Source organism: Lissotriton vulgaris, chromosome 1_1 (genome assembly GCF_964263255.1).
Source record: "Lissotriton vulgaris chromosome 1_1, aLisVul1.2, whole genome shotgun sequence".
NCBI lineage: Eukaryota > Metazoa > Chordata > Amphibia > Caudata > Salamandridae > Lissotriton > Lissotriton vulgaris.
In genome coordinates, this window is record NC_141685.1 from 932,418,493 (window position 1) to 932,440,925 (window position 22,433).

Below are 22,433 nucleotides of genomic sequence, written 5' to 3' on the forward strand. Positions count from 1 at the left end.
CAGATCTGTGTATTTTTTAATTTCTAAGAAGAGCTCAAAATCTCTTTTTAATCTTGTTTACCGAAGGTATCGGCTAGCTTTCCCCTCCTTACCTAAATGTAGAGTTGTCCTTACTATTCTTCCTTTTGTTTTTTAGGCTTAGTTCTTGTTTTACTGATGGTGAAGAGATGAGCTCACTTGTTTAAAATCAGGTGAAAGACTGTCCTTTAAACTGTGCTGAACACCTGAGCCTTGCCTGTGTGTAATTCCTTATTAACACATCATATTCTCTGAGAAGAGAATGGAAGGTAATTCCTGCCTATTTCTCAAGTTTGAGAAGTTCTTCTTGCCCTAGAGGATTGGGTTTGGGACAGCTGTTTTGGGAATAAACCTAGGTGTGTTGAATCCCATTACAGTGCATTAATTCATTTGAATCCTAGGACACAGTGGACACGCGTATTATGTGAGTCTGTCACATATCAGTGGATATATTTACCAGGAGATCCTTTGTGAACCCCTAAGGATCTCCTGTCGCCTCTCATGGGGAGGAGTGTTCCCTTGCCCCACTTCCTGTTAATTAGTAATGCTATACCACCACAAAAGGGACACATTGTGAGGGAACCTTTAGCTATCCTAACAATCTGTGGCATGCAAAAGCCAACCTTGGTAAGTTACTGTGGAGCTGGAGACCCTAGCCATCCTAGCAAGGTCTGCACCTCCACAGTGAAGAGCAGATATCACCAAATGAAGGCCCCACTCCATGATACAGGAACCCACTTCTGCTTCTAACCAGGTGATATAAATTCCATCCCTCTTGGCCCTAACCAGGAAAAAGCAGATGTGATTTTGGCTAGCCCATGCTTTGTTTTCTAAAACTAAGGACCTGATTTAGATCTTGGCAGAGCTGGTCCCGCCTTCACTTTCTCAGCAGTTTTACTGCCTGCCTACTAGGCGGCCCACCTGCTCTATTTAGATGTTAGCAGGTCCATGGACAAAAGACCGCCCAATTGCCACCAAGGTGCCAGGAATTTTCACGCAAGTCGATGGAATCATAGGCAGAAGTGGCTGTCGGAAGGAGTCCATCCAAGATTATGGTCGGGCAAATTACGATGTGCCTTTCCATCAAGGAAACTGGCTGGGATACCTCCTACTCTGAGTTGGTGGAATCGAAGGAGATGATATGGAACCTCTCCTTTCTGTTTCCCACTTCTGTTTCCGTCTTGAATCCCTTTGCCGAGGTCCTCCCTTTGCTGCTACTACATGACAATTGATTGGTAAGTCCGCCTAAAAGGGATTTATTAAACTAAATATTTGTATCAATAATATAATCAATTTAGGCAAGCTGTATCACATAGCTTGTGATTTAATTTCTTTGAGGACAATTCAAATTGCTTGCATATGAACAGATCTTTCAAAAAAGATTTAGGACACGGGTATATGTATTCAAAATAAAAACATTTTTTTATATACATCAAAAATTAGGAGTTTTAAAGGGTACACAATCATAAAACACACAATGCAACCAGACGTTACAAGCATATCAAATTAAAAATCCTTCTTAGTTACGCTTGTGAGCACCTTTTCACACAACATTTTGAAGCAATTTAAACAGAAAGCATTGCACTTAATGCAATACCACAGAGAATAGGAGCAGCTGTCGACGTTTTGGTCTAATAATGTCTGTGTCCGCAAGACCATCTTCAGGACTTTGAATATATAGATGAATGACCCTTGAGGATTACTAAAGGTAATGCTCGCTCTTAATGATCAGAAAGATATGGAAAGGCAAAAGTGTTCATCTCCAGTCCAGCACTCAATGGTTGGTAAAGTTACGACCAGAAACCGACAGGCATGTGGTTTCTCCTCAGGAAAACATGCATAAGTCTGTGTTACATGGAATAAGCTTCAGAAAGTAATCGCGTTCACTCGAGACACTGCATCTCGAGCGAACGCGATTACTTTTCGAAGCCTATACCACGTAACACAGACTTATGCGTGTTTTCCTAATGAGAAACCGAATACCTCTCAGTTCCTGGTCATAACTTTAACAACCATTGAGTGCTGGACTGGAGGTGAACACTTTCACCATTCCATATCTTTCGGATCATTAAAACTGAACATTACCTTTAGTAATCCTAAAGGGTCATTCATGTATGTATTCAAAGTCCTGAAGATGGTCTAGCGGAAACAGACATCATTAGACCAAAACGTCAACAGCTGCACCTATTCTCTGTTGTATTGCATTAAGGGCAATGCTTTCTGTTTAAATTGCTCAGATTGCTTCAAAATGTTGTGTGAAAAGGTGCTCACAAGTGTAACTAAGAAATATTTTTAATTTCATGTGATTGTAACTTCTGGGTGCATTGTGTGTTTTATGATTGTGTACCCTTTAAAATTCATACATCTATATAAAATATCATTATTTTGAATACATATACCCGTGTCTTAAATCTTGTTTGAAAGATCTGTTCATATGCAAACATTTTGAATAGTCCTCAAAGAAATGAAATCGCAAGCTATGTGATACAGCTTGCTTTAAATCGAATATACGAATTGATACAAATATTTAGCTTAATACCTTGTAGGTGCACTAACCTATCAATATTTAATTGCCCAAGCCATCAAGGGTTGTTTGGGTATCCCATTTGTTTATGACATACTACATGACAATGATGCTAATCAACTCTGTTGTCATCGGAATCAAAGGTAAGCTTTTTTTACACTTGTCTTACTATGAATAGTGTGTTGACAATTGCTTTATTCTGGTGAATTTGTACATTGCTGTTATATGCATTTTTTCATCGGTAATGCATTAATGTACATCCGCAAATAGAAAACATGGGGAGGTCTGACGATGGGGGACTTATACTACAAAGGCCAGTTTATAACGAGAGAGGATGCAGAGGCCTCCTTTGATCTGGGCAGAGGACAGTATTTACAATAAGCAAAGATCTCCTGAGTGGCCAGTGAATTATGGCCGACATTTCCGGAGAAACCCCCTGTAACGAGAACTCTGTAAGTGATGCAATACATGGCGCAGGGACGGCATATGATAACCCATCTATACAAGGCAATACCTGAGGACCTACCACGGGAACCACTCCCCATCCAGGCGAGATGGGAGGAGGCGACAGGAGAACACATGACAGAGAAAGAGTGGAGCAGAATACATGTAGGGGTAAAAATGGGGTGCTCTAACGTCCATTCTAAATGAATACAATATAGTTGTATTCACCAAGCTTACCTTACTCCGAAAGTACGGAGTAAAATATATCCAGAATGATCCCACGAGGTGCCCCAGATGCTGAGCGGTAGTGCATGTAGTGTGGTCGTGTTCGATAGTGGTAACAATTTGGGAAGAGGTATTGCAGCAAATACGAGTAGCCTCTGGATGGGAGGTCCCTAGGGAGGTACGAACAGTCCTATTAGGACTTCTCCCAATGCTCAAAAATAGGAAGTTGAGTAGAACGTTTTTGCTGCTGGGCTTAGTCAGGGCAAAAAGACGAATTGCGATTGATTGGCTAAAACCGACACCCCTGAAGCATGAAAGATGGCAAAAGGAAATGTGTGCATTTGCAACAGCCGAGAGAGTAAGAATGAAAGTTCTGAGAGACGACAAATTAGAAGACGACCTCCAGGCATGGACGGTAATTATAGCTGACCTGCAGCCCCCATCAGAGGAGTAGATATAGACTAGGACAATAGACCCCTGGAACACACAAGAAAAACACACGCAAAGTAGTTGAGCAGACCGAACACTGCACAGACGTAAAAGGTAATACAGACGTCCGACAAGGGGGTGAGGGGAGTTAAGGGGATATGTTGGCTTGTCAAAAACAATCTGGAGACAAAGGTAATAATGATCTATACTAGGGAGTGGAGAACGAGGAATAGTCTACAGTTTGCTGTATCAGAAGAATGTGTATCAACTCGAATGATGTATAAGAATCTGAAAAGTCTAGTAGTGAATATATTCCTTTGGGTATGATAATGTGTGTACTATTCCTGACATTGTTTCCGTATGTATATTGAAATGCCAATAAAGTTGTTATTTTTAAAAATTTTAAATGTGTGTATTGACACATAAATCAGTAGTACTTACTAGTCTCCACTCCGCCAGGGACTCACTCCATCAGCAAATCGCCACTAGGACAATGCCAGCACAATGGGGACATCTAAGTAGGCTTGGCACAAACCCACCAACCTGACGCTGATGGGGTACTGTTTGCCAGTAGAGGAGAATACCACCTCGATGATGGTGCACTGCTTAACCCCTTGCATCCTTGTGACAGAACCGTTCCGTCACAAGCCTCGGGTGAGCTGTGCTTGTGACGGAACAGTTCCGTCACGGCCCGCTCGCCGCGCCTGAGCGGCGCGAATTTCACGCCTGCGCTGACGAAATAATGGGCGGGCGGGTTTGTGACGAAACCGTTCCGTCACAAGCACAGCTCACCCGCGAGCCGTGACAGAGCGGTTCCGTCACAAGCACAGAACCGCCGTGCGGCCGCCCCACCCCCTTAGCGCTGCGGCGGAATAGCCGCCTCAGCGAAGGGGTTAAGCAACCGGAAACAGTCTGTCGATGTGGACAGTGGTTCTGCCAGCACAAATCTAAATACGGTAGGCGGGATACCATAAGCTAAGTGGAGTACTTGGATACTCTGCTGCAGAGAGATGATGGAAGTCCCGCCAAGATCTAAATCAGGTCCTATTTTTTTTATTTCAGCAGAGCTTCACTATCTCAGGGTACAGCAGAGTAAAGATATAGAAATAGCATGGGCAAGACCTTGCTCTGTGATTCCTGAAATTAACTTCAGAATTTAACTGGGAAAGTAGGAAAGCTGCCCCACTTAATAAAGTCTGCATCTCCTGACCAACAGGTGACATCCCAATTTGTAGGTCTGACATCCTGTTACCATATTTGAAAAGTTAGAAACCTTAGAAAATTCATTTTCGCTCTACAAACTCGGTGAAAGTGATAGGAAATATAAGTTGATATCATCCTGATGTCAGTTGGCACTCGCTGAGGATGTCTTTAAATGAAGAGCATGGCATTGGTTTATTCTATGGGTATAAGCATGAATAAGGTAGGTGTGAACTCAACCTTGGAGGACAGCCTCAACACTGTATTCGGAATAATGAGATATGACTGGGCTCATTATTTGCTCAACCACCACCAATAGGAGGCATAGTGACATTAAAATATTTGATGATGACTGTCACTAGCTGATGATGTCCTTAAATGGTGATGTAAGAGCTTGCGGCCAGGTTACACTGTGTTCGCACAGATTACAAATGTCAACGTGAACGTGATCCATGAGAAAACCCACAAGACCGCATTTTACACACCGAGCTCAACGTGCTATCGTTATTGACTCACCTACCACCCTTAAAAGACATTGTGACCTAAACATACGTGATGACATCACTGAAAGCTTCTCTATTCTCTATGATCAATGCAGCAAAAGTACATATTTGTAACGGTACGTACCCTGTAACAGCAATGTAGTCTTTGACTTCCACGGAGCCCATCTTCCGGCTGATTTCTTGCAGAAGTCGGAGTCCCTGATGCCCAGACCCCCGTCCATCAAACCGAACCAGGATGGCACCAGTGGAGCCCACAAGGACAGAATCCCATCCCAATTGGAATTCCTGGGTTACCTGCTGACCTCCCGGGGAATCATTGCTGCAAAGAGAAGCAGAGATAGATGAGGGTCTTGAAGTGATGGGGAGTCTTACAAATCTCGAACTTTTCCAACATATTGGCATCTTTGTCTGCATGTGTTGACTTGATACTCACAGGAGCAGAAGCACAGGGTGAATGGTGTCCTTGTACCCAGCAGGTAGGGTCAGTTGCACCGGAAGATCTATTCAAGAAAGCAGAAGATGAGCTGGATGGAGGTTGCCTCTTCACCTCTTGCAGCAACCAAGTCCGATCACAGACCTCCTATCTACATACCCCCAGCCAATACGTGCTCCTTCAATGTAAAGAGGTTAGTATCCATTGGGGAGCTCAAAGACCATTTGAGGTGAGGAATGGCAATGACAGATCTAGACTGCTCAAGCCTCCAAACACCTATAACTACTAACGCCTCCAAACACCTATCACTGCTCAAGCCTCCAAACAGCTATCATTGTTCAAGCATCCAAACACCTATCTCTACTTGAGCCTCCAAGCACCTATCACTGCTCAAGCCTCTAAACACCTATCACTGCTCAAACCTCCAAAGACCTATCACTACTCAAGCCTCCAAACACATATCACTGCTCAAGCCTCCAAACACCTATCACTGCTCAAGCCTCAGAAACACCCATCGCTGCTCAAGCCTCCAAACCCCTATCACTGCTCAGGCCTCCAAACTCCTATCACTGCTCAAGCCTCCAAACACCTATCACTGCTCAGGCCTCCAAACACCTATCACTGGTCAAGCCTCCAAACTCCTATCCCTGCTCAAGCCTCCAAACACCTATCACTACTCAAGTCTTCTAACACCTATAACTGCTCAAGCCTCCAAACACCTATCACTGCTCAAGCCTCCAAATACCTATCACTACTCAAACCTCCAAACCCCTATCACTACTCAAATCTCCAAAACACGTATCACTGCTCAAGCCTCCAAGCACCTATCACTGCCATAGCAGTAGTGCTAGAGGCACTCTTATGGTCTGACACCCTGTGATGACTTTTGACTACCATAATTTTAATTGAATTTGGTGTGTTTTTTTATCCTAGCTTGAATGTACAACATCCTGCATATGCCTTGTTTCTCTTCTCGTAGTTTTGAGCTGTCAGAGTAGAACCGCCTTGCCAAGAACAGAACATGTGGGATGTGCATTTGAAAGCATGAGAGAGAGAGATTTGTTGAATGTACTTTTTGTTCTTAAAATGCAGTGTTATGAGCAGTGGTGCACACATGTGCACTGTGTTGTACATTGAGAGATGAAGTATTTGATGCTATAAGCAGTGGTGCACAAATATGCATTGTGTTGTACATTGACAGGAATTATTTATTTCTTACTATTGGCTTTGACATGGCCTCATGTCATCCTGAATCTCGACTCTGCCTTTCTTGAGCTTTGCTGTGCACACAGACATGCTTGCAAGTTGTTTGGGTTAATCACATCCCAGGATTGTTTTCTGAGAGATTGTTTAATGTACCCTGGAAGGCTTGCATAATCTTCGTCAAGATAAAAGCTGGAATGGGAACCCCTTCTTTCCATGGAATGCCTGCCTTGAAGCTGGCCAGTTCCTTGGCTCAGAGAGGAAGAATCTCGAACCTTCTAGTGTGTGTTTTGAGATTATAAAGCTGAGGGTTGTTGACTTAGAAACCGGGATTTTGAAATTTGAATGGGGACGGACTTGTCTACTTCGGTACAGCGGAACCATGGTTGCTGAGGCTCTTATCCCAGGCTGTTAAATCCCCCGGTCAGGAGAGGGCTAAGATGCAGTGCTTGCACCAGGTGAAGTGTTGAGTTTTGATTATTGCCATTGTGATGTGTGGCCAGTGGTTTTGATCATTTAAGGTGTTTTCTTTGTGATGTGTGAATGACTCAAGCTGTACATCCAAAGTAATCATTTGATGTATTTAGTGTATATATCTTTCTTATCTCTTGTAGGATGTCCTGTATATTTTCTTGAGTGTTATCTCATATTATTTTATTCATTAGTATTATTCATGCAACTAGCCGCTTAACCGCGGTGGCAATTCCGCCGCGGTGCAGCGGTTTAGCGTAGTGAGCGGGGCCAAGTCGGCCAATGGACGTGCGTAGCACTACGAAGGTAGTGGTTGTGATGGCTATTGGCCGACGAACGCAGCGAAAGGGTTAACTGTTGCATATACCAAGTGTGTTATTATTGCTTGCGTATAAATATATATCTCTATATACATTTAAATGTGTTGCATTTGGCATCTGGGAAAGCCTTTCTGTTAGAGAGCATTGCGTAAATAAAACCCCAAGCATTATTCTAAAAAGAAAGTCTTTGCATTTTGTAAAGTAAACACTTTTCTAGGTGTTGTTGTGTTTTACGTTTTGCTCTGCTGTGTTTGAGCCACCATGTGGAGATTCTGTATTATCTGAAAGGCAGAGCAAGGCACTAGACTCCAAACCCCTATCACTACTCAAGCCTCCAAACAACTATCACTGCTCAAGCCTCCAAACACCTATCACTGCTCAAGCCTCCAAACACCTATCACTACTCAAGCCTCCTAACACCTAACACTACTCAAGCCTCCAAGCACTATCACTACCCAAGCTCTCAAACACCTCTTCAATCCTCCAAACACCTATCATTACTCATCCTCCAAGCACCTACCACTACTCAAGCCTCCAAACAACAATCACTGCTCAAGCCTCCAAACACCTATCACTGCTCAAGCCTCCAAACACCTATCACTACTCAAGCCTCCAAACCCCTATCCCTGCTCAAGCTTCCAAACACTTATCACTGCTCAAGCCTCCAAACACGTATCACTACTCATCCTCCAAACACCTATCACTACTCAAGCCGCCAAACACTTATCACTACTCATCCTCCAAACACCTATCACTACTCAAGCCTCCAAACACGTATCACTACTCAAGTCTCCAAGCACCTATAACTCATCAAGTATTCAAGTACTCATTGAAGCTGTCGTTGAGTGGATGTGGCCATAAGATGTTCAGTTCTGACTCTTCCAACACTGATAGCGCATTGACAGGTTACAGACTTCTCAAAATGTGCCTAGAAGTTGCATTGCCCTTGCTGGATTGACAGGGCAAGGACCTGTTCAAGGGGCTCTGGGCAGAGATTAAAGGGCCAGATCCAGCCTGACAAGTGATGCCCAGAGGCCCTGCTTCGAGGCTCAGGGCCAGTAGATCAACAGAGCTGGAGGCCTTCCCCTCTTACCATAGCCACCGAGACGTATGGACGTGTACTCGTACACAGGCATCTCCTTATCACGCAGTGATTCCCTCAGCAAACTGTTGTCTTCAAGTAGCAGGAAATCTGTGGGAAACAGAGACAGAAAATAGTTACACTGAAGGTGCTGTTAAGGCAGGCAGCCCTCCAGCACCTGCGACGGTGCTGGGTGAGAGGGCAGGATTTTTGAACTGTCACCAGAACTGTTGCTGTTACTCCCTATCAAATTCCCTACTGATATTTTCATCTTTGTGGTCTTCTTTAATATTTTCACCTGATCCCTAGCTTTATAGTTGCACTTCCAAATTCAATCATAAAGGATTGTACCTACATCTTCCTCTTTCAGGTGTGCTACCTTGCTGTCCCTTCCAGCCATAGGGTAGAAGAACCCACACGACCAGTGATGAAGTGTCACAAGGGGCACAGCGTTGTGCACGCCATGTGCTGGCTGTGGTGTCACAATTGTCATGTGTTATTAAGAGTTGTATTCATACAGAAATGTGTTTGTAATATAAGATGTGCTTTATTTGTGCATGTTTGGTGTGCACACGTTTTAATTCATACCCCAGTGTAGTTTGGACTTTCCTTCACCGGGGGGCGTAGGTGCACATTACTTTCCTAACGCTCTGGAGAGAAGCATTGACAAATCCAATAGGTCTCGCCTATGCGTGCTATTGGCTTTGCCAGTGTTGTTATCCATGTTGTATTACAGCGCAGCTGTTGTGCAGAATAGCATCTGTTACCATGCATGCCAAAATTACGTATGCCTTAACAACGCAATCAATACCACGACTGTGTTGTTACCACAAGTTCCATTACAACGCAAGTCATTACAACGACTTTTTTTAGGGAAGCGCTGGACATCAGAATAGTTTAAATTACTATTCCAACTCAAGTCCGTGTATCAGTAGAGAAGGTGTTGGACTTAAAATTTAACACCAGTCCAACACCGCATTCCCCAAAGCAAGTCCATGTAATGACTTGCTTTTTGATCGAACTCATTGTAATGATGAAGCCAGGGTACTGACTGTGTTGCAAAGGCACTACAATGTAATGCCTGCGTTGTAATAGATGTTTCCCACTGTGCAGCATGACTGAACATTTCAAAACGGAAAGTGCCCTGAAGGCTGTATCAAAGCGTTTCTCTTTTTTATTGCTAGCAGGAGGCATCTTGCAGAGAGGGAGAGAGTGCAACAGGGATGGTGCCAATGCCTCCAGTCCCACCCTCCTGCCAGCTATAAAAAAATGTCTCTTTCACTCTGCAAGCAACAATGTGGGATGGTCAGAAGGGTTTTTAAGGGGCAGCAGGAGGGTTCTTAGGGGGTAAGTAACAATGCAGGATGGGGCTGGAGGGGGAAAGGAGCAGGACGTTGTCATCCTTCCCTGACCAGAAGTGGTGTCCGATGGCTGGCCGCTCCTTTTGTTCTTGTGCAGGGTCCTAGTGCCCTCTGCACCTCGATACGACAGACAGAATAGGTGCTAGCGATGAGACAGAGCAGGGTGAGGGGGCAAGCAACAATACAAAGAGGGGCAAAAGGGTTGGAGGAGGTAAGCAACAATACAGAGAGGTATGTGAGGGTGGGAAGGGATAGCAACAACACACAGAGTGAAGGAAGGGTGGGAGGGAGAGGGCAGCCCTCAACTCAGAGAGGGACGCGAAGGGGCTAGCAACAGCACAAAGCAGGGCTGGTGGGAGTGGCAAGCAGCAACAGAGAACGTGGGGAGGCATAGGGGGGGATTAAGCACTAATACAGAGATAGAAAAAGGTTGTAGCAGGACTCTATGCTCTCCACTGGTGTTATCATGTGCAGTGGTTGGGGGAGGGGAGGGGATGAGTGATCAGCAGGGCTTTAAGAGGGCCGGGTCTCACAGGTGCTGAGCACCGGCAGTTTTTGGGGGATGCAAAATGGGTCTCTATCGGGCTCTGTTTTGTGCCCTGGCACAGGCAGTCCGTTTTTTTTTTACCGGACTGCAGTGACACTAGCACATCATGTGTGCGTGCTCACACTGCTCAATTTTCACTAGTGGATACGTTACGGCATGACGTCATGCCAGGTGAGCAATGAAGGGGAAGGAAAATCCTTTAAAGAGTCATTTTCTCTCTGGATTTCCCTTCTCTTTTTGAGACTCAGGAGCAGCAACATTGTTGTGGTGTCACCAGGGTTTTAAGTGGAAGCTTTTTCAATAATATATACAAGCCATAGTTGCTGCTTATTTATCTTATGCAACTAACAACCATTGACAAAGCCAGTAGTCCTGACTTGTATGTATGATGCTACTTGTTATATTATATATCTGGAGGCAATAACAGGAACAGCAAAATACAAGTCGGCGGCACACTATGCTAAGCACAGATTTTTAGCTTTGTAAGCCACACCCTTAATTACATTGGCCATGCCTCTTTGAGAGAACCCCCCCCCCTCCCCCAGTTTTTTCATCCCACTTAAAGCCATGGTGACCAGTCACAAAGGATGTTGGCAGGGGAACGTCTTCTGCAGGTCTCGTGGGAGAAGTGGGCCCTTATCCCAAATTCCCCAACACAAGTTTCAGTGGTTTAACCCCTTCGATGCGGCCGCGATTCCCCTGGTGTGCTGTAAACAGCACGAACAGGGGCGGGCCGTGACGAACCCCAGCCGTCATAAGCACACGAGCACCGTAGTGCATGACGGCTGGGGTTCGTCATGAGCACGGAAGGGGTTAAAGGAGCAACGGAAGTACGTGAATGTTCGTAGGAAGGATGAACTACTATCCTTTCACAGCAATGGAACATACTGGCAGCAGGGCACTAGTTGGAGGTACTATTTTCACAGGGTGGATGCCGTCCACCCTGCCAAGGAGTGGGGCCCCACTGAAAAATATGCTGAATTCGTCCCGGTGTAATTTTCAAACACTGAGACTCATTCAGCAGTGCCTGCACGTTGTTGTCTGCTTTCGATTGCAACAATGTGCAGGTGGGGAGGGGGCTTTCTTAGTTCAGACTCCAGCTGGACTGACAACAAAGGCCAAATCTGAGGGGTCATCAGGCCTCCTTTTGTTCGAGTCTCCTGGCTGGCAGCAGTCAGGAGCCTCACACTTCGACGCAAATGCAGCAGAGGGGAAACAAAGGCTCACTCCATGTTAGCACTTCACACATACTTAAGAGAGGCAGCTTTTCACTTAATTCAGGCTCTGTTTAGGAGATATGCATGTGCTGTAATAATGTCAGATCTGTTGGTATTTACCAGTATTTACGCAAAATTAATAGCATTTATTTAGTGCTTACTACCCCTGAGGAGGCGTTGTAATAATTCAATTATTATCACTATTTTTTCTTGTAAAGCACTATGGGTGGAGGAAATTTACGCTGACAAAAGGCAACATTGTTTTATGTATAGCTTAAAAAAATTTGAATCTTCTGCCTAAATCAGGAGGGTTTGCATGTATACTCAAAATGTGCTCCTATGTACTACGGATAGACATGTTAAACATATATGCAAGGGCATAAGATCTAATGTCACTTCTTATGATGTCACGTGCCGTGATCTCACCTGCCGTGATGTCACTTGCATAACTAGGTTAGTCCCCCCACTTATTTCTTTAGGACTTGCGCCCTGACTGGCAGTGTAACAGTAAAAACAATGCACAGGGAAAACAGGCCATTTTCCTTTTACCTACGTGGGGACTGGCCTAGCGGCCTTCCCTGCCACAGAAAGGGTTCTACCAGCCCTTTTATCTGTGCCCTTTGCTGCATCCATGCGGGGATACATGAATGTTTGCTCTGTAGATGTTTGGCAGAGTGAGCAAGGAAAGTGAGTGAGTGTTTGAGTGAGAGAAAGACAGAGGAATCCATTTTAGATCTCCTGTGCACAAACCGCAAAATGGAGACTGGAGAGCGGGGAACATCCTTTACGACGCGGATTTTACTCCGCAGTACCCTTACAACGCGTCTTTTACAATGCAAGTCGTAACCACGACTTGCGCTGGAGGGCGCTACAGGACAAGGAATAATTTAATTTACTATCCAACACCTTCCCTACTGTATGTAGGCTGGTGTTGGAATAGTAAATTAAAAAATTCCTAAGTCCGCACCCCTCCAACGCAAGTCATGGTAACGACTTGCGTTGTAAAAAACGCGTTGTAAAGGTACGCGTGGTAAAACCATGCGTTGTAACGTCGTACATCCCTGGAGATCACCTGCCTGCCTGTGGATGTTGATTGGAGGTATTCCCGAGACCATTCATTAAGGCCTTTAAAGAGGATCAGGTTTCTGTGAATGGAAGCAGGGTGAAAGAAGCCCCTTGAAATGTAAGATCAGTCCCCTGTTCTTCCCCAGAGTATGGAAAGATGTGTTTGGGTATCAGCCAGGTGGGGAAAGCCCAGCTCTTGGTATGCAAGATACTGCCAGGGAACACCCAGTGCCACCCTCCTGCCTGGAACATTTACAGAACAATGACATGTGACTAAGTAACAAGGTGTGTGAGGGGAAACCCACTCCCCTGAAACCAGATATCCACAGCATGTCAGGAGGGAGCAAGCACATTTCTTGTCCCATCTATACACTGCCTCAGACCATTCTTTCAGGGATCACTCAAGTACAGGCTCCAGGCTGTCCACAGCAGTGGACTGGGGAAAATTTCTGAGCTTCAGGGTTTTTGATTCTGGGCAGCCAGTGCCTTTCTCGGGTCAGGAGAATGACCTGAAGGTCTACAACAATCTCGGGGGGAAGAATTGAAGGAAGAGGTAGTCACTGAGGAGAAGGGGCATAGGCGGTGTCACCACACTGAAGATCAACCTAGAATAGCAGCCCACACTCCCGCTGTGTGCACGGATGGCTGAGAGTCAAGCATTGAGCGAGGTGTGGAGAAAGAGCAGTGTCACCGGGAGCTACGGTGAGCCATGTGGTCCTCGACCCGCTACCTGTGCGCCATCCTGTGTGTCCTCAATAGGCTTAAGTTCTATTTGGGGGAAGTGGTTGAAAAATGATGTCGGAAAGACCACAAAGATGCTACAGAAGATCTAGACGACAAGACCACAGGTGAAGGTAAGAGGTTAATGAGGAATAAGAAGTTGTTGCCTGTGACTACGCAATATTTTAAGACAGTTTTGCGGACTAATGGGTACATTTACAAGGCCCCTGCATCACCGGAGCAGCACTTTTATAAAATGCTCCTGTAGAGCACAGTGCTAAGCCATATTTCCAAGGCCACACAAAGCCACCCTGAATGGCTATTCTAGGCCTTGTAAATATGGCCTCTTTTGACGCATTACTCTTTATGAAAGGGGTATTCCATGGTTGTTGCTCTGGGCATTTCTATGCAACATGCATGGATGCTGATGCATTCCCAGATTTACAAGGTTTTGTAAACCTGGAAATGTGTCATAATCTAACACCTCTCCTGGGGAGGTGTTAAAGTGGCGCAACAAGGAAAAATACCTTTAATTATCCTTGTTTCTTGTCTTGCTATGTGTGCTGCATTTTGCAAAACACATAGAAGGAGGAAACACCATCAATGATTGTTTTTGTGCTGGGAGGTGTCCCTTCCTGCACAAAAACAATCATTCCTGCATAGCAGGCACCCGTGCAGCATGGTTTAAGGGGGCCTGCATTGGCTCTAGGCAGCCAATTGGACGCCAGCGCACAGGAAAGCATAGGGGTGCGTCGTATACCTGAAAATACGACGCATCCCTGCACTTTTCTATTGACGCTGCTCGGTGCAGCAAGATGACTTGCAGAGTCGTGTTGTGTCATTTTTACTAGAAAAAGCATCTCTGTGATTTTCTCTGCGCTGGCATCCAATTGGCTTCCTAGCAACAACACAGGCACCCTGAACCAAGGTGCAAAGGCGCCTGCGTTGCAGGGATGATTGTTTTTGTGTAGGAAAGGACACTTACCTGCACAAAAACAATAATTGATGGCATTTTCCTCCTTCTATGTGTGCTTAAGAATACAGCTCGCAAACAAAAAGCATAAAACAAGGAAAAATAAAGGCATTTCTCCTCATTGCACCAAGTTTAACACCTCCCCTGGAGAGATGTTAGAATCTGACACATTCCCAGGTTTACGAAACCTCGTAAATCTGGGAATGCGTCAGAATCTACAAACACACATAGCAGCAACCATGGAAAGCACCTTTCCCGCAGAGTAATGAGTGAAAAGGGGCCATATTTACAAGGATGTGAAAAGCAACGTAGGATGGCTTTGCATGGCCTTGTAAATATGGTTCAGCATTGTGCACTACCGGAGAGACAAAGAAAGTGACGCTCCAGTGGCACCGGAGCTTCAAATGTTATCACATAAAAAGTGACTCAACAGCGGTGCAAGGGGCAAGTAAATAAGCCCTTTAGGGACTTATTTACCTTGAGCCATTTGCGCGTCACTTTTGATCAAATAAAAAGTGACACCCAGGGGCGATGCAGTTTATAAATAAGTACACTGGCTTAGCAATAAGTAGAGGAAAAGTTATGTCACCAGGTGATTTCATGGAGGGTAGTAACCATAACAATGCATCCATTACAACGAAATACTGTTTCAACTATTATTTTTACAATGCATTGCATTTACAACGCATGCATTTAAAACAAATTAAGAAATGGATGCGTTCTAATGGTAGTATACAAACTAGACAATATTAATACAAATGCACTTAATTACATTTTCGAGTTCTATTAAGGTTTATATTTGTAAGTATTGCTTGTAAATTACCTTAAGATACAGCAGATGGCAGTGTTGACATACAATAGAATCCGTCAAATGATCAGCTTGCTGTTTCTGTAATGTTGGCTAAGTGAGAACGAGCTCGTGTGATGCTTATTTAAAGCATAACTAAGAACGTTACTTTCAGGAAAAAAGCTGATTGTAATGCAAAGGTTTAAGATTAACTTAATTGTGAAAAAAATCACATGTATGAACTGCAAAGCACCACATGCAGGGTGCCCCCTCAAGTTTCGTTACGCCACTGTTGTATTCATGGGCACAATGACAACAGTGACTTGCACTGCGTTACAACGATATTCAATGGAACTGTAATTTATGTTACATTAAAATGCGCTGTTACATGTATCGTCATAAAAAACGAGTTGTATTAGATTAAGGTTTTTTGTTTGTTTTTTAATGACTGATAACCGTTTTTTCATTGGATGCGGTCATCAAGAAAGTGAATAAAATTAGGTAGCCTGTTGGATGGCTCAGGAAAAAGTCTTATTATGTATTGCCTGTTTAAAAAAAATGAAATGTGATACAGACATTGATAAACCCTGCCTGCTTTATCTCCTTTGGGAGAAGCATGCTCCTTCTAGAATGTGCTGTGAACTTGTGACCTACTGGTTGCACCGGGTTGCTAGCTGCACTGAGCTAAGACTGTATTGGGGGGGAAGGGTGTTTGAAACTGACCATTTTTTGGAAAAGTTGAGGTCACAATGTAGGTGATGGCAAGTTTTAATTTTCAACTCAGGACTGTGTAATAAACTACTGTGTAGTATTTACATGTCACATAAATGAAGCTAGATATAGATTTGAACGCCTGTGTTTTTTTCACGATTTGTCCGCGATGATCGCATAACCACAGTGACAGGAACCTCGTTTCGAAAGAGATGCTAAACCTTCACAAGTGGAGATGCAGTAGTCTAAAATGAGTTGTGATTTCTGGTGCTGCTTTCCTCATGACTATAGAGTGGAAAGTTGAAGAGATTCATCCACTTGTTTACTCTCAAAGGGTTTCCAATGTTTGATCATCGTGGAAGGGAGAAAGATCAGGATCCTAATGCTGGTCCCTCTTGGATATCTTTAATAACTGGCTAAAGAAAACTCTATGCTTTGAGAATGTAAATTTCTTACCAGAAGGAAGAGCACTAACAGATAAAAAGGTCAAAGATAACTGTCTGTGCTGATGGAGACTTGCACACAAAAGGCCAGCTGTTTTGGATTGTGCATAAAGACATGCAAGAGGCCTGGAAGCAGTGTTGGAGTAGGCGAGCTGCCAGGCACAAAGGAAAACAAACATTGGCAAAGCCAACAGGTTTGAGTTTATTGTTCCAGCACACGCAGTTTTAGCACATTAGAGTGATACACAGTCTCACCAGGAGTGGAGAGAAAGAGCTACAGTTGTAAAGTATTCTCTTGTGTGTGTGTGTATATAGCCCTCGTATACTATTACGGGGACATTGTGAGTATCAACGTCGTCACAAATATTTTAGAAAATATTAAAAAATATATATATCAATAAGTCATTAGTATGCATTTTTATAGAGATAGGAGAGGAAGAGGAGTTGGCCTAACAGCTGGGGTGGTCGACCTCGAATCTGGGTTTGAGTTTCGGCAATGACGCTGAACAACCTGTGATTCTGGGCAAATCACTTAACCTCCCAGTGCCTTACAAAAATGAATGTGTCCTCATGTAACGCAACTGGTGCTATCTAAAGCACTCTGATACCCGATTCGGGTCAAGTTCGCACTATATAAAACTTTGTAAAAAAATAAAAATGATGTTACGCATTGCGCCTGGGACTGTTATAATGCAGCCAGGTGCATTTCAAGTCTGCAGTGCTTGGAAGAGGGGCTGTACTTTCCCTGTGCTGCTCTGAATGCTTCTCAGGAAAAATATTATTTTACGCGTGGGGTCCCGGAAGTAAATTAGCTGGAGACTGCAGAGGTGAGCTAATTTAGAAGAAAGCTACTCAAGGGAAGGCTTTGTCTACAAAATTACTGGGGCTGCAAAGTTCCCGTAAAGAAAATTTCAGACGGAACACTCATCATTTGTATGTTTATCAGTTTATATAGTGCAATCTGCATACAAACCGCCATGGGTGCAGCAGACAGTGCCCACAACAACACAACGCATTAATGAAAATAAAGAGCAGAACATACAGCATAGCATCATAAACCCTAGATACACCAATAACTGACAATGCAATACAGTTTGGCTTTTGCATAGTGAAAAACAGTGATTAAGTTGTAAAAAATAAATAAATAAATAAATAAGTGAGAAGGATATCGTCAGGAGGCACCTGCATGTTGCAACGCGCACAGGCCCTGCTATGCTGCCAATGATAGTAACAACACAGCTACTAACCATCATACTCCTACAAGTGTGACAATTCTGAGAAGTTCAGGCTCCCCAAAGCTATAAGAATGGCTTGGGCAGTAGGTAATAGTCATTTTTAAAGTATATTAAATTAGTTATTACCTGTTGTTGTGGCAATCTCTACATTAGCCAGACAACACCAACTTGTGGCGGACTGTCACAAGCACCGGTGTGGACAATTAAGTGCCGGTGCATGTACCGGAAACCACCGCCTCAAATTAAGCACTGGTGAAAAAGGTTGTGAGTTGCACTAGCGATGTTTTCTGTCATGCCCATAGACATCTTATCACACCCATTGGCGTCCCTTGGGACATCAGTTATTAACCTTCCAACCTTGTGAGGATGGTCTGATCATGAAATCATCTCCCTTAGTTGTCCTCTTTAACTCCTCATTTCTCATCTCATTCTCTTTCTGTCCTCTCTTCCACCTCTGACAGAGGCTCCCTCTCCGGAGCCCTTCTTACCACCCCACCAGCCGCAGTGCTTCCTGCACTGCTGGTTGGTAGTAGGAGCAGGGCTTTAAGTGGGATGAAAAAACTGGGAGGTCTCTCAAATGGGTGTGGCCAATGCATTAAGGGCAGTGCTTAAAAACATGTAAGCTAAAAATCTGTGCTTAGCATAGTGTGCCGTCCCACTTGTATTTTGCTGTTTCTGTAATTGCATCCAAATACATAGTACAACAAGTAACATCATACCTACAAAAAGTCAGGACTATTGACTTTGTCAATGATTGTTAGTTGCATAAGACAAATAAGCAACAACTATGGGTTGCTTACAATATTGCAACAGCTTCCACTTAATCTCTGGTGACACCACGACAATGTTGCTGCTCCTGAGTTTCAAAAAGAGTAGGGAAATACAGAGAGAAAATGACTCTTTAAAGGATTTCCCTTCCCTTACAAGGGTCACCTAGCATGACTTCATGCTGTAGCTTCTCCACTCCTAAGAAGTGAGCAGTGTGAGCATGCGCACATCGATGTGCCTGCTGTCAATGCAGTCTGGGAAAAAACAGACCGCCTGTACCAGGGCACAAAACAGAGCCCGATAGAGACCCGTTTCGAGGCACCTTTAAAAAAAACAGTGAGACCTGGAACACTTAAAGCCCTGAGTAGGAGTAACAGCCACCGTGAGTAAGGAGAGAAGTGACCATCAGAGGACCCTGCTGCAGCTACGGGCAGTTGCGTTCCATGGACCTGTGTAGGAGAGATCCCCTTGAAAGGAAGCTAGAGCTACTCACGAGCTCTTTACCTTTATTTAGAGGTCAGTCACACCATAACCACATTTTTGGCATATGCTTCCTAAATGTTCATCAAATGAGGCCCGTGAGTTTTCATTGAAAGGTTTGTGTTGGACAAACTTTCATTTTCAGGGGCTCGTCCAATCTTTCATGGGTCGAAAACAAATACCTATATTGACCCACTCACTGACTATGAGGTTCAAACCCAGGCACTGCCAGCGCGGGAACCTTTTCAGGCATTCCAGGGGATGCAGGAGTTACATATTACCAATAAAGGCAATTGGGCTCTTTTCCCACTTCGGTCCTGGGAAATGCTTCTTGGACCCAAACCCAAACACAAAGCACACCCCTTTAGCACTTCACGGCCAGGGTAGCAAGCCAGATCAGTCCACAGTCTGCTGAGTAAAACTAAGTGCCGGTAGGCCTCACCTGCAACCACTTACTCAAATTAAACACTGACTGTACCTATTACAGAGTTAAGTGCATGCTTTTCTCACCTCCATCTTCCAGCCGACAACTGGGGTGCACCGCTCCGGCTTGTGTGCGCTCTCACACATGGGCCACAGAGATCTGCAGCCCCTCAGCCAAGCTGATGTGCCCATGCCTCAAATTCCAGAAGAGAGGGGGCTGCACAACCACAAGGTGGGGATGCCACACTTCACGCACTCCTTCCAGGGAGGGGGGAATCCACATTCTCTGATCTCCCTTGGGCCAAACTCAAGCCCACTGCTCAAACCAAGAGGTTTGATATGAAAACAATGGGTGTAATTGTGATTTTCTTAGTGTGCAGCCATCACCTGGGGCATAACACAGGCCTCTGCATCCCCTGCTGTGCAGTGGGGGTCCCCGACCCTCCAGTGGGTCCCAAAACCTTCAAGGGGTGGGGGGGTATTCAGCCCAGGGTTAATGAATATCTGTCAGATATAGAAGACACTGCAAGGGAGACTCATCATTCTGCGTTACCCCACTGATCATCACATGTGCTTTCTCTGCTCGTCTGTCTCCTACAGTCACTTTCTCATTCTCTGGCCACTTTCCAAAGTCCCCGAGGTCCTCAGCAGGCAGCAGGCTCCTTCCTTGAAGATCGCTCAAGGCAGATTCTTCCAACAGGATACAGAACTTCAAGGGCATTTCCCAAATCTGGCAAGGGCAGCCGCCAGTCAAAAACTCCAACCAGTGGAACGCAGAAGTCTGCCTGGGCCCTGCACTGGTGTGGGGCCCCTGGCACTGGACAGTGAGATTCCTGGCATACTGACTTGGGATTTCTCCTCAGCATTTCTCTATTTTTCAAGATGTATAGCTCAGAGTCCAGTTCTGTCTAGTTTAAGATCTGGTTGCAGGGGAGTGAACCTCTGGCTTACAGCTCACTCAGCCACATTTCTTGGTGCATGTTTGGCTAGAAGGGGGTTGGCGCTGGCTTTTCCCTGTCAGAGACTCTAGCCAATGACACAAACGAAAAGGAGTCTTCCATGCATGGTTAAAAGAACATGTCTGCAGCAGGCCCCTGGGGGAAAATGAAGCTGGAAAAGGTAAGCAGCTGCCCATGCACTCCAACATGGGCCTCAATCGCCCACCGTCCATTCAGCTTGGTTCTCTTTAAAGGGCCTTTGAATATTCCATGTTTTTTTTAATTAAATTCTGAAGCCAAGTTCTGGTGGTGAGAAGTAGTTCATTCAGCTCTAGCAACGCCGCCGAGCTTGCCTGCTCTGCATCAACTTTCACCGAGCAGCCGAGAACTCATTGACCTCATAGAGATATCTGGTTACCATGGTGGCATGACAACTATGATCTCAGTACCTCGTGAGCAAAAAAGAGAAATCGACGTTCAAGGTACAAAAGAACATAACTCTTTTACCACAAAAATAAAAAAAATTGAACTATAGAATACACACATTAATTAACATCGAGAAATGTCTGTCTTATTTTCCTTTACTTAAATTACACCTGAAATGAGAATGTAATAGAATGGAAATATAAAACATATAACTTTTAACACATACCCTCTCTTTACCATAAATCATTAAAAATATGTAGAGCACCCACGTGTGCATTTCTACATTGTAGGTATTAATTCATGATGAAGTCTTGAATTAAGTCCAAAATATCATGTGGGCAAATATCGTACCAAGAATATAAACAACAAGAATATTGTGAATGTAAATGTCTATGCGAAAGCAAAGTTTTAATATTTTTAACTCCACACATATGTACCTTGAATATATATATCTTCAAGGTACGTAGATATGGAGTTATGAAAAGTACATCTATACTTCCCCAAATGCACTTTTCTTCTCGATATTTTGATCCTCGGTATTATTGACACAATATTCAGTCCACAGGATATTTTTGTCCTTGATGTTCAGTCAAAGATCCCTAACTGACACACAATGTTCTCTGTGTCCTCCCCCTCCTAAAGTAGAACCTAACTTTTTCACCCTTTGTAATTTTGTGATTCTATCTCCTCCAGCCATTTCCTTCACACCTCGTCAGTGGTGCTGGAACAATTTTCACTTGAGGGTGTTGAGATGGAGCAAGGATTCGCACACAAAGCGACTTGCTTGTGTTCATGAACCTCAAATAACGTTAATAAAGTAACCAACATGTTTGTTTTATTAATATGCATATTTTACATCAACTTTTGGTGTCCGAGTGAAGCTTGCTTATGTGTTTACTAAACCATAATACGATTGCATATAAGATGGCTGCTGCTATGCAAGGGTTTCTACTGTGCATGCGTCTGGCATACTCACGTGACATGACATATTCTTTGCTTTGGAGGGAATCTGCTGCATCTGCGCCCTAGTGCTAATATGGCTGCTCTGTGTTCTCACATGCGAGAAGCTTGCACTGCTGCTTTTGCTAAGCTGTTCGTTCTGCCTAATCTGAATGCTATAGTTAAATATAAGATAATGGGTATAGAGTAGAAATACATGGTATTCAGTGCACTCATTTATTCTGTGTTCTAAAACTGTTTCTCTTCTACTTTTCATGTATCGTAATCTTTGGGTCTGGGAGGTGCTATTACTCCATTTTGAAAGCCCTTCTGCGCATGGCAAGCTCCAGAGGGAAGCTGAAAACATGTGTCATTGAATGGGAGCCAAAGATGGTCACAGTCAAGATGCACCCAGGAAGCTGAACCTTAATTCTTCTAGAAGAAGCTGAACTGTACTCAAAATATTACAATGAATTTAATGTTAAATTCACCATTGTTAGGTGGAAGGAATATGTCATGTGAAAATAAATTGATGGGCGGGAACGTAAA

At 44.2% G+C, this 22,433-nt stretch overlaps 1 protein-coding gene across 1 annotated transcript in view; it reads right to left on the reverse strand.

The window, feature by feature from the left end:
* LOC147748202 (inactive dipeptidyl peptidase 10-like) overlaps positions 1-22,433 on the reverse strand; it is a 508,957-nt gene that overhangs the window by 101,035 nt on the left and 385,489 nt on the right. Inside the window, exons 18-20 of the mRNA XM_086959116.1 lie at positions 8,864-8,962; positions 5,777-5,843; positions 5,468-5,662 (exon numbers count right to left, since the gene is read on the reverse strand). Of these exons, the coding sequence (XP_086815242.1) occupies positions 5,468-5,662; positions 5,777-5,843; positions 8,864-8,962 (361 nt within the window). The remainder of the gene's footprint in view (positions 1-5,467; positions 5,663-5,776; positions 5,844-8,863; positions 8,963-22,433) is intronic.